Source organism: Schistocerca nitens, chromosome 9 (assembly GCF_023898315.1).
Source record: "Schistocerca nitens isolate TAMUIC-IGC-003100 chromosome 9, iqSchNite1.1, whole genome shotgun sequence".
Classification (NCBI taxonomy): Eukaryota; Metazoa; Arthropoda; class Insecta; order Orthoptera; family Acrididae; genus Schistocerca; species Schistocerca nitens.
Genome location: NC_064622.1, coordinates 477,312,090 through 477,325,429, shown reverse-complemented (window position 1 = coordinate 477,325,429; position 13,340 = coordinate 477,312,090). Strand labels below are relative to the sequence as shown.

General features: G+C 40.6%; 1 protein-coding gene across 1 annotated transcript in view; it reads right to left on the bottom strand.

The window, feature by feature from the left end:
- Window positions 1-13,340, bottom strand: part of LOC126204366 (B-cell lymphoma 3 protein-like) — a 318,005-nt gene that overhangs the window by 87,202 nt on the left and 217,463 nt on the right. Inside the window, exon 2 of the mRNA XM_049938740.1 lies at window positions 2,580-2,618. Coding sequence (XP_049794697.1) covers window positions 2,580-2,618 — 39 coding nt within the window. The remainder of the gene's footprint in view (window positions 1-2,579; window positions 2,619-13,340) is intronic.

The window sequence follows — 13,340 nt, the reverse complement described above, 5'->3', positions numbered from 1 at the left end:
TGTGCATACGGTACGTGTGCCTCACCGGGGTATGCGCGATCGTAACGCGCTCCAGTGGCAGTTATCCGCTGTAATGGCTCACAAATTACACCGGTTTACGGAATGGATGGGCGTAAAATACCTTAGCTCTATTAAAACGCACATTTTCTCCCTTCTCCATATGGCAGTCACGTTGTTCTGTCTGTAGTATACATAAACAAAAATATCGCTATGAACATGGTAGGGCCTATCATATCCAGTCTATATGTCATCGGCTTATGAAAGAAAGTTCCACTGCAGAAAGAACAGTGCAAATTTACAATAATTCTTCACGTTACATAAAAGATACTTCATCATTCTCACTTTTTAATAAAACTTCCTATTCAGTAGCAAAATCTTCTCGACATATGAAATACAAAACTTGAAAATGCTGGATATCATTTCTAGCGATGCAAGCTCTCTTATTGATAAAGGCAGTGGAACAAATCCACTCCTCACAAGGAAAACTCCCCATCGTACGCCCCCCCTCCCCCCCCCCCCCTCAGATTTAGTCTTAAGCTATCCCCTCAAAAACTGAACACAGATCAAGCATGAAAACTAGAAGAAGGTGTACTGAACTGGGACAAACAGCCTGTCACTTCAATAGACGCATCGACGGACTGCAATACAGCTGCCTATTTTTAAAAAAACAGCACCAGCTTACTGTGAGAAAAAGTTTGTTTAAAAAGCTGTTTACATCTGTCTTGTACTGATCCGTCGCCTCACAGCCACAGATCCAGTCAACTCAACAAATATCTGTATCTTTCTAAAACAGATATTGACGAATTTACAATTCTTTCTATTCCTCTTAACTGTAAATTTTCAAGAAGACGCATATCACAAACTGTTTCATTAGCACACAGGGCTTACCTACCTAATTAGTTAAATGCGGGATGATTTGTTCGAATCAGTTTTCTTCTACAACAAATTATAGTTTTACACTGAAACTTAAGTTAATGTGCAGTACCAGAACGTTATTTAACATTGCAAGGAAACACGTTCGTCCATTTATAACTTAAGACTTCCCGCGGTACCAGAGGCATTATTAAAGCATTATTGCCCCTATTAATCTCTGCGGCGCAACTCAGCATAGACATAATTTAAAATACAGTATTACAAGTCGAAAAATTGATTATCTTTGCACCGCATGAGAATACAGCGAACAGATAACTTACTCACTTTTGAACAGTGTTTAATGGAACGAGCGAACAAATTAATTCATATTGAGTTTTATATAAAACAATAATAATAATAATAATAATAATAATTGTTATTATTATCATTATAATCTTTTGACACATGTGCCTAGGTGCCGTAGGCAATGCATTGGAATCGAGGCAATATTAACGCGATTAAGCCAGGCGTTGATTACTGCCGACTACGTACACGCCACTTCCCAGCACTAATACCAGAGACCAGGATATACGGATCTTCATTAACTACAGTTAGTGTTCGACCTTTATAACCGCTTCTTCACATGGTCAGTATTACTGGTAGAATCAGACGAAGGCCGCCGATTATGTTTTTCACAGCCCAAACAGCAGTCCTATTTTATGCTTTCGGTTGCTCAACACCAAAATTCAGTGTTCAACCTCGCTTCTTAGATAATACAATTATGTTGAAATAGTTGCATTAGTTCAGTAGCGTTACGTCTCTTAACACAATAGTATTCAAATAAATCACGAGTGTTTGATGTAATGATCTAATTAATCTCGTCTTGTTGCAATGGACAGTAACACTGTTTTCCCTTTATTTAAAGTGTCCCTTTAATTAATATTATCGTATCGTATATCCTAGTCATTTTCTCAATAATTTCAAAATTGTTCATGTAACCAAAATTGTAAACATCATGTTGGACATAAGCACATTCAAATAGGATATCAACATGGAATTCTTGGTAATATGTTGTGAAGGGACAGCGCGCTTGGGTTTTTGACGAAATCCACACGCAAAGCGCACCATACAAGTTATTACATCTCGAATCAAGTGGAAACACGCACTAAAAATAGTAATTCATTTCACATTAAAATACATATATAGCTGTGTTTGGAATAATAAATGCGAGGAACATTGATTCGGTTTATAACAAGCTCTGAACTACTTATAATTAAGGCAATAACACATTTAATTGTTTTTAACAGAGGTCCTACCTGTTACCCATATAAAAACTAGAGCAGAGAAAGTGTCAAGAGAAATTAAGCAAAAGCTAAAAATTGTTGACGAGACAACATAAGCCTAGTCATACGTATAGTATTTCACGTAGCATTGTCCAATCAAGGCGACACTGCTTCGCAGTGTAAAATTTTCTAGAAATCACTTCTTTTTTCACGAATATTTCTGTGAAAAGCCCAGTGCGATCGAGCTTCCAGCAAAACAATGTCCAATGTCGCTGAAACCATTTAGGTTTAAGGGCAGCACAAAATAACTTTAAAAAGTATATCTGAATAATGAAGTAACAGTTTCATTCTAGCTGATTTCTGCTTTAGAATGTTTGTGCTGCGTTAACAAAAAATTAGCATGAAAGAAAAATAAGTATGAAACGAAAAATAAATAGCACTTACGGATAACAACGTTGTCGCTGTCCCACAGCGCGGGGTAATCTGGAAAAAGAAAAGGTAGACTTGAGCAACGAATGGATCCTGTCAGGACCTGCACAACAATGGAAGATGCGCCGAGCAGACAACATTGTTGGCCGACAGCGACAACATCGTGGCGAGTAAGCCGGCCACGACTGTTCCACGTGACCGCTGAACAATCCTCCTGTTATGTTATTTGTGTTGGGAATACCTAATATTGTGATGTTAGATAGGTATTAACTCTTTGTTCAGATAATACGCTCCAATCAATAACCCATTTGTACAAATCTTGTAACACTCGAGCGAGTCAGCACCTAAAAGTGACAGAACTATGGAAATGTTCTACAGATCTTCATTGCGTTTCTGAAGAACGCAATGTATTACCCAACATGTAATTCAAGGTGGATTCAGTGACAGTAGTTCAGTAACAGTAAAATGATGCACTTCACAGTTCATTCTATATAAATGTCTTATACATTAGGACTTTTTTGCACAATATTAAGTATATTTTTCCTCCAATCTCTAATTATTTAATTAAACTATTCTGTACTGGTCTTCTCCTCTCCCCACTTACCGACCGTTAGAAATAAGCAACAGCCAATATTTCGATAAATCAATACTGAAGAAAAAGAAAAAAAAAATAGAAGATAAAAAGGACGTCCCTTTCGCCCTTGTATCAGTGTATTTTTTCAAGGGAAAGATTCGAGATTGTTTTCGAGTTTTTAGGAACATTCCTGAATGTTTTCGAATGTCCCACTGGCCGCGTCCATGAAGAACTCCGATGTTGGTTTGGTATTACTACTGACTCAAAAAAAAAGTAGATTAATTTATTTAATGGAATTTGCAGTTGTCTTAAAAGTGTCTACACACACATTTTCAATTGTCTCCGATGTTTCGTTATTCAGCGAATCAAACTTCAGCAGTTTCTGTTGGATTCCGTCAGTTTCAGGTAAGTATTGAACAACTAATAGAATCATGGTTCGATGGAACTTCTTTCAATTGTTTTATGAATTCGGACACGGAGTGTGGTAAGACAATATTTTTAACACTTTCAACACTGCCCTCTTTACACTCGGAACTTGGCTGTGAACTGGCATATTTAATGGATGTCTGAAATTAGATTGCAAAGAACAGAAAAATAATAGGAATATGGTTCTTGCATTATTTAAAAGGAAAAAGTAAGAGCTTTAAATGAATGTGAGTTTATTTTACAATATAAAATACAAATAGGTGTTATAATTAAAGAAAGAAAACACAAAAATGTCGTGGACAAAAAAGTTTTACATGATCTCTCTCTTGAGTAATGCCATTATACTGAATCTAAATTTAAAAAAAACATCACTGAGATGTGTAACTGCAGGTACCTGTAAACTAGAGTATTTTAATAATTCACATGTAGTTAGCCTTTGTGTGAAAATCCTGGAAACACTGAGACGCAAAGGCCAACGCCACAGTCCTTGCACCACCATCTACTTTTCTTCCTGATGCGCTTACCCGTCGTTTTCTTCCCCCTGTCTGAACATACTTTGCAATACCTAGTAGTATTGGCCGGCCGCGGTGGTCTAGCGGTTCTGGCGCTGCAGTCCGGAACCGCGGGACTGCTACGGTCGCAGGTTCGAATCCTGCCTCGGGCATGGGTGTGTGTGATGTCCTTAGGTTAGTTAGGTTTAAGTAGTTCTAAGTTCTAGGGGACTTATGACCTAAGATGTTGAGTCCCATAGTGCTCAGAGCCATTTGAACCATTTGAACCTAGTAGTATTCACCTTGTTTGCAGTCGGTGGGACCTTCTCTGGCAGTGCCTTGCAAATGTCCTCTCGATTTGTGAGGATGAAGCGGCTTGTTGCTGAAAAATATTTCCGCCCTTCTCAGCCATTTTCTTCCCCACTTTGTGAATAAAGTATACTAGGGATACATTCTTCCTAGTCTTCTCTTTGACAGTTGACATGATAAACAAATGGAAAAACTGCTTTTTCCACCACTTCAAAATTTTCGGGCAAACGGATAGTAGCTGGAGAACTGATCTACTCTGTCAACCCCAGCTTTATTCTTATTGTAATCAATAATAACGTCTGGCTTTACAATTTCTGCTATTCCACCTTTGGCCCTCACTTGAATACTAGTGCTGGTAGACTTATGCTTTGTGGAAAGACAAAAAACATCTCGTTTTGACTTCGACTTCACTTCCAAGAGATAGTGTTTCCTTTGAAGAACTATCTGACCTTTTTTTAATTTTAGTGTTTTGAATATTCGTGGCAAACCTTTCCTGTTTTTCATTACAGTTCCCACTCCAATAGTTTTATTTTCCCACATGTCCAAAAGAGATGGACTGGTGTAGTCGCTATCCATATAAATGCAATGTCCTTTGCCAAACTACTGTGAACACAACCTTTTTGCAAGGCCCTGGATACTATTGCCAACATTCCCTGCAGAACATGTATATACATCACAGTTCAGAATATAACCAGTTGATGAATCGCAGAGAGCATAAAATTTTATCCCATATTTATGGGGTTTGTTTTTCATGTATACTCTGAAGCGTATTCTACCACGAAAGGGACACATTGCCTCATCTATTGTCAGATTCAAGCCTGGATGAAAACTACTTTTGCTTTTATTCACAAAGAAATCTAAAAAAAAAAAATGGCCTCACTTTGTGAAGTGGGTCATGCTTTTCTTTGCCTTTGCTAATGAACGTAGCATTGTCATTCAAGTGTAACATCGACAACATAGCGCAAAATCGATCGCGACTCAACAATTTACTCGCAAATCCTGTCTGCAAAAGCGGGTCTGTTGATCAATAATCACTGATTTTCGGCAATTTGACGACGCACATACGCAAAATAATACTGAAAAACCAGTAAATTTCTTGTGATTTTACTGCAGACCACTTATGCCAAATAGAGTTTATTTTCAGGCTACCTTTGCGTTTCATTGCCGTAATAACGTTACCAGCGTACCGATTCGTTTCACTTTTGATGAGCCGAATAACGTAGTCATCAAGGAAATAAGTAAAATATTGAATCTCCTCAGTGGCATCTGAAAAATGCGACACTACGCCGACTACTTCCTGGAAATCTGGCAGTGCTGGCTGATAGTCTAGTTCCGACCAATCTTGCTCTTTGTGCTCAGTGAGGTACATACGACCAGGTACCACAGACGGTGACTGATGGACTGTACCATTGTCTGCATAGAAAAAAATAAAGCTAAGTTTGGTACTAAGAGGTACTAAATTCAAGTGAAGTAATGAACACTACTCACAATACAAAATGCGGTAATGAACTCTTCACTTTCTAAGCAACTGAGACACATACATACCTCAATCATCACTTGTACTTTCGTCTGGAGAGAACGAATCCTCTTTGTCAGAATCATCAATTTCAGACCCTGCATCTCCACATAGAATATCTAAGATCTCTGCCTCCGTCAACTCGCTGCGCGCCATTTTCACGATCGTAAACACCTGTCAATGAACTGCAGATAACTTCGTCTTTACAGTGCTCACAACGGCTCCCACGATGAGATAGCCGATAAATGCTAACCTCTTGCGGAAGAAGAATAAACTACCTCCACATTAGTTGACGAAACGGCTTCGGAGACGCGCTAAACGCGCTTACGGAGCCAAATCAAGGCTCGCCCGTACCGTATGGCGTACGGGCACCGTAACAATCGCTGTATTTTGTTCCTGTCTGTAGACTGCTTTGCGGAGACTTTGGAGTCAGGATACAGTGCGGCATTCAGTTTTAAGGCGCAATCTGAAGGATTGATGGTCCTTGACAACTTTATAAGCTGTTGTTAGTTCTGCAGAAGAAACGAGCAATTTTCTCATGGGGATCTTCTTTAACCATGAACGTAGAACTAGACTTCCATGTCGATGCTGCCCCGAATCTATCTGAATGATTCTTAGCAGGAATGGGATGCCTCACATCTGCCTTACCTCCATGAGATGAAACAGCTGCAAATCTCACAATTATCCGTACGTCCTTTCTTGATAGAAGACCTTTCGTTGAGCAATCACCCTACAAGTGACACTATCTCTTTCCATCCTTAGGCATTTTCGTAAGTAGTAGTTGTCGTCTTCAGTCCTGAGACTGGTTTGATGCAGCTCTCCGTGCTACTCTATCCCGTGCAAGCTTCTTCATCTCCCAGTACCTACTGGAACCTACATCCTTCTGAATCTATTTAGTGTATTGATCTCTTGGTCTCCCTCTACGATTTTTACCCTCCACGCTCCCCTCCAATACTAAATTGGTGATCCCTTGATGCCTCACAATATGCCCTACCAACCGATCCCTTCTTCTAGTCAAGTTGTGCCACAAACTCCTCCCCAATTCTATTCAATACCTCCCCATTAATTATGTGATGTACCCATCTAATCTTCAGCATTCTTCTGTAGCACCACATTTCGACGGCTTCTATTCTCTTCTTGTCTAAATTATTTATCGTCCACTATTTATCGTCCATGTTTCACTTCCATACATGGCTACACTATATACAAATACTTTCAGAAACTACTTCCTGACACTTAAATCTATACTCGATGTTAACAAATTTCTCTACTTCAGAAACACTTACCTTGCCATTGCCAGTCTACATTTTATATCCTCTCTACTTCGGCCATCATCAGTTACCCAGTATCTCGTCTCCCACCTTCCAAACTTCACAGAAGCTCTCCAGCGAACCTTGCAGAACTAGCACTCCTGGAAGAAAGGATATTGCGAAGACATGGCTTAGCCACAGCCTGGGGGATGTTTCTAGAATGAAATTTTCACTCTACAGCGAAGTGTGCGCTGATATGAAACTTCCTGGCAGATTAAAATTGTGTGCCGGACCGAGACTCGGACTCGGGACCTTGGTAGAGCACTTGCCCGCGAAAGGCAAAGGTCCCGAGTTCGAGTCTCGGTCCGGCACACAGTTTTAATCTGCCAGGAAGTTTCATATCAGCGCACACTCCGCTCTAGAGTGAAAATTTCATTCTAGAATCATCAGTTATTTTGCTCCCCAAATAGCAAAACTCATTTACTACTTTAAGCGTCTCATTCCCTAATTTAATTCCCGCAACATAACCCGATTTAATTTGACTACATTCCATTATCCTCGTTTTGCTTTTGTTGATGTTCGTCTTATATCCTCCTTACAAGACAGTGTCCATTCCGTTCAGCTGCTCTTCCAGGTCCTTTGCTGTCTCTGACACAATTACAATGTCATCGGCGTAAGTTATGACAAGATAGGACAACAGTAGACAGTAACACTTCTAGTCATCAAAGTACACGTCACTGCACACTTGACGCCATATATATCCGCAGTTTACACTCCAAACATTACTTGCATTCATTATTCGTATTACGTTTTGAAAGAATAGTCTTATCAGATCGCTATTCAAATGGGAACTGCCCGAGCCTTCCGCGTAGCGCTGCTTACATAGTTCCAGCCCCGTACTACCGGATACGTCTGGTGATGGCGCTAGATCTAGAAGGTGGCTGCATCATCGTCGATGCAGGATACGCATCATACAACATCTGTAAGACGACCTTGTCAACATGAATTTGTTGACATAAATAAAACTAAAAGAGGCTGCATGTAGATGTAGATGATGATGATGATACTACTGTACCTGAACCAAGTTCGTAACAGCATTTTACGAAATTGAGTTTTGTAGTGATGTCGGGACAAGAAGGGCCATAACGGTGGCGGACCCGATACATCGGGACGGTTGGAAACCCTAACTTACCCTTCAGCTTTGAAAGGTAAGATAAGCGCACACAATGACTACCAATAAAGCACAAGGGCAAATATTCTAATATTGGGGAAGAGTCGGGTTTCGCGTAGTTAACAACCGCAAAACTCATTCATCTCTGCATCTAAGAGCACAACACCTAATACACAGCATAACAAAATAGTTTGAACAAGTTAGACGATAGACAGATGAGATAATTTACTGCACAACTTTTTTCCAACTCGGAAAAGAAATGGAAAAAGCGACCAAGCAAAGCGGGTCCTTTTCAGTTAGTTTAGGCATACGATGGTTTTCCTAAATCCCTTGAGGCGGATGTCACGGACGTCGCTTCAGAGAAGTATACGGCCGACTTCTGCCGCATGCCTATTCGATCAGCACTTGTCGTTAAACCATCATCTTTCTCCTTTTCGTAATGAACTCGTCATGTACAAGGCACAATATTCCACTGTTCCTTCCAATAAGGTGTAAGCCACCTCTAGGGAACTGTACAGAATAATCTCTCGGTAGAGTGAGATTTTGATAACAATTCATTACATTTACAACCGAAATAGTGATCGCCGCAGATAAGGTGCGGAGGAAGTGGTGGAAACTGCGCTCAAATAAAGAGGCAATAAAAAATACGTGAAAAGTACAAAACAACAACAATTTTCTTCTTTTATACAGTTGCAACATACTGATGAGATACACAGTACCAGCAACTTGCGTTCTTAAATCGTTATTGTCCTTGAATATCAGTCGCAGTTGCTGTAATATCGATTTCTTTGAGGTGACTTGTTTCGGGCCATCACGTCAATTTTCAAACCACGGCGAAAAATAAAGGTATTTCTTCTTGTTTTCGTTGTCTTTGTAGTTCGATACGTTTCATGCACGTGTCTTTTCATTTGTTCTGTTCATTTAATTCATTATGTTTGGTACATAATGAATTAAAAATATTGAGCAAATATTTGACGTAAACAATTAAGAAGACAATAGACTACCAATAATTGTCCAGTACATCAGTTCTCACGCGCGCCGCTCTCCTGCTTCAAACAATAGTTTTTGCACCTCGAAAGAACATTTATTGGAGCATGAAAAAGGCATACCAAAAAAAAAAAAAACTGACGCTCTGACATCGCAAGCAGAAATATGAAGGAGGAGCGACATTGCTACCAAACAAAAACAAAACAAAAAAATGGATTAAATATACACGTTATCACAGAGTGAAATTGTGTTCCACTGTTTGTACCATTCTCAGATTATTATTGGTTCCTTAAAAGTGAGCCATTAGGTAAAGCGTGGAAGAAATTAGGTACAAGTCTCAACCAGCAACAATTTGGATAGGTCTTCAAAAAGAGGTGTGAAGAAACAATGAAATTTTGGGAAGAATAACAGCTGAGAACAATAAGAGTATGAAGAGAACATAATAGAATCTAATGTAGTATAGATATCACAGTTCATCAGTTATGACGGCATTTGGCACTGTAACTTATTTTTTTAAAATACAGGTATAGTGTAAAAATTAATAAAAAACGTAGGCTGTTAATAATGAAAAATTGACATTCCGCAAGTAGTTCCAGATTTTGTGTACGAAGAAATGAAATGCGTCTGGAGATGAGGCTTTTTTCAGTAGAAATGGTTTAAAATCAAACGGAAAGCACTGCAAAAGGAACTCTCAACAGTATTCGCGGAAAAGAAAACAGTTTCCGAAAACTGGAACAGTGCTGCACAACTACCTTTGACAAGAAAAGGAGAGAGATAAAAAGTTAAAGATCTATCAAAATCGTCTCTATTCACTATTTATCACGAACTGTAAAGAAATAGAATCGAATTTAAGCAGTCAAAGGAAGAAACTGGTTGTAAAAGTGGACATAGTACAACTAATAACTTGCAAGCCGTGCAGCAAATTTAAGAATGGTGCAGTGAGTACAGAACAACGACGGCTTTGTCGGGGATTCATTTTCAGCGTATGAAAATTTGCTGAAAACGAGTTGAAAGCTTTCTCGTAATCTGTGTCACAGGCCTGGAAATATTTAAGATTCGTTTAATATGCATGAAGGTGAAGTTGCATGCGTTCCCCTCCAAACAGATTTGTATATTTGGGACCATAGGGAAGCTGGGAGGAAACCTTCGAAAAATAAATTTCACTACACTCAAAAGTTCTGTAAATATCTCCGTGACTATTCCGGTTAAGCCTAGTAATTTTCAATGAGCCATGGAATGATTCATAGCCTACGTCTCACAGTATGTTAGTAAATTGTAAAATGACGGACGACTTATTTTGGTGCAGCCTAAGTATCATTACTACTGATAATTACTGTCCAGTCTAAAGCAGAATATTACGTAAATTAGAGGGAGAAGGGGGAGGGCGAAAGAAAAGGGAGGTAACGATGTCAGTTGCGTCGGGACCTTGTGCGAAATCAGCGGCGACGAGTGCCAGACCTGGACTCGAACCAATGATCTCCTGGTTACTACGCTGCTGCGTTAACCACTGCGCCATCCAGATACGGTGTGCGGATTACGTCGCCTCGCTCCCCAGCCGTCTCACATGTCCACATAGCGCCACCCATCTGCAGTGCTCGTCCGTGTCCTCCGTGCTAGCTAATTTTAGATTTCCACAGGAGGCCGAACGTAAATGTAATTGCGGATTCATTGCCCATCGAGGCGAATCAGGTGAAGAGCCACAGGCGAGTTCAAGTTCAAGTGGCGATGATGGAGATGGATAACGATCACGAAACCTTGTCTCCAATGTAAACCACAAGAGCTCAATGATATTGAGATGCGCTAACAAAACCGGTTCTCAATGGCGTGCGTTGTGTCAACAGGGACCCTGTCGTCTGGGAATGCAGCATCACCATCGGGGGACAAATGGGAACATGGGATTTAGCTGATCGGCCAGACTAGTCACATAATACTTGATAGTAATGCAACGTCACAGAGTAATCATGGGGCCCTGGGATCACCACGGTATATCTGCCCAAATCATCACCAAACCTCCCCCGTGCGTCAGTCTTGGGAATTAAACGCTGCCAGACCCTGGATACGGTGTGAAACAAGACTCGTCCGATCAAACGACTTCCTCCGATTGTTCCAGTGTCCACGTTTTACAGCTGAAGCAACACATTTTCCTGTTACGGGGATTTGCGCCACTGGTGGGTAGTTCTGGAATTGCAGCTCTTCATGCAGTTCCCATCTTATGGAACACCCTTCCTGTTTTGGTTCTGACAGGGTTCCCGAGTGCGAAATTCCCTTCTGCAGTGACTTTTGCAGCTGCCATCCTCTTTACCTTTCGTCGTAATTCTCTTCAATCACCGTCTCTCACGAGCACTCAACAAACACTTTCTTCTGCTTTGTTACTTAGCAGATGACGATGTCCCGCTTCCCCTGTATGCGGTACAAATCTTCGATAGGGTACCTCTTGAAACAGCTAACACCACATTAGCACCTACAAGTTGTCCACTTTCGAATTCAGTTAGCCCCGACATAAAGCGCTCACAACTACACAGTAGCACTATTCTGACCGCGACCTATACACCGTATTGAGAACAGTGTAAACGTGTTGTTCCTGGTCAACTACAACAGCTCAGCCTACAGGCTCGGCTAGCGTCTTCTTTTCAGTTCAGGCATGCATTTCCGTGGTGTTTACATATTTTTGTCTAGCAGTCAGCAAGTTAATGAAATGAAAAGAAGCAATGTCCACTGAAATTTGTTTACAATGACATTACTGTTCCCTATACAATTACAAAAAATGGTTCAAATGGCTCTGAGCACTATGGGACTCAACTGCTGAGGTCATAAGTCCCCTAGAACTTAGAACTACTTGAACCAAATTAACCTAAGGACATCACACACATCCATGCCCGAGGCAAGATTCGAGTCGCGCGGTTCCAGACTGTAGCGCCTATACAATTACACAAACCATATAAATTTTAGCCTTGTCCCTACAATATTTTATTTGCTTCCTGCAACCAGGCAGCGCCACAGGTTTTCCACAAAAATTGGTATATATAAATCGCCTATTCTTTATTAATTACATTTAAATCAAATCACTGATGGGAAAACAATACACATGACTGGTTACTGTAATCTGATTTGATTTTAATAATTGTCACAGTCAAGCCTACTGAAACACTTTGGCAAAACTCGCTTGATGACTAAGATGCCGAGACCGGTTAAGATACAATTTGTGTGACCCGCAGCTACTAAAATAAAATAAAAGAATTTCGTAATAAACATCACTAACGCAGTGTTTGGAGAATCTATACCTGGGAGGAAATTTCATGAGCTCTCACCTCATGTTGTCTTGCCACTGTATCCTGGGTCCGAATAATTACCTTGGCAGATTTTTATCTCGTTAGATGCAACATTGTGGCTAGACCGCCGGAGAGGCGTATGGAAACTTACGGCGCGAAATCTTCGACGGTGTAACGTGCAGAGAAGATGCGACAGCCTCTGATGACGTGAGCACCCGAATGTAGCCTAGTGACAAGCCTGCAGGGTTTATCCTGTTAATCTCCTCATTGTGGTTTCTGTGTGGTTCTCTTCAGGTGGCTTTGCTGTTACAGCTTCAGGAGTGTCAATGGCCTTTTGTAGTGGTTTTAATAGTCGCTGGTCTGCCCTAGCCGGTTGATGAGCGGGGTTAACAAACCCACGATTTATCTGTACAAGTTCGCAGCTAACTTGTGTAATCTCTCTACAACTGCAGATTCTACTGCTGCGTCGTGTAAGTATGTCGCAGGGAATGCCGTGGGGCGTGAAAGACACCACGAAGTGTGTTTTCTTGCACTTTTTTGCTCCTTCTGAATGTTCATTTCGGGTGAACTTCTCCAGACTGGGCAAACACAGTCCATAATGAGACGAATGAATGCCCTGTAGATCTGCAGGCCAGTATCTATTGACAATAGCGATGAGTGGTTAATTATGGGTGCGGCTTTGTGAAGTTTTTCGCGAGGGAGGTTGAATATGTAGTCTACAAGTGAGTCCTGGATCGACTGTTACCCGTAAGTACTTTGCTGAGATCCAGACACGGAAAGTAA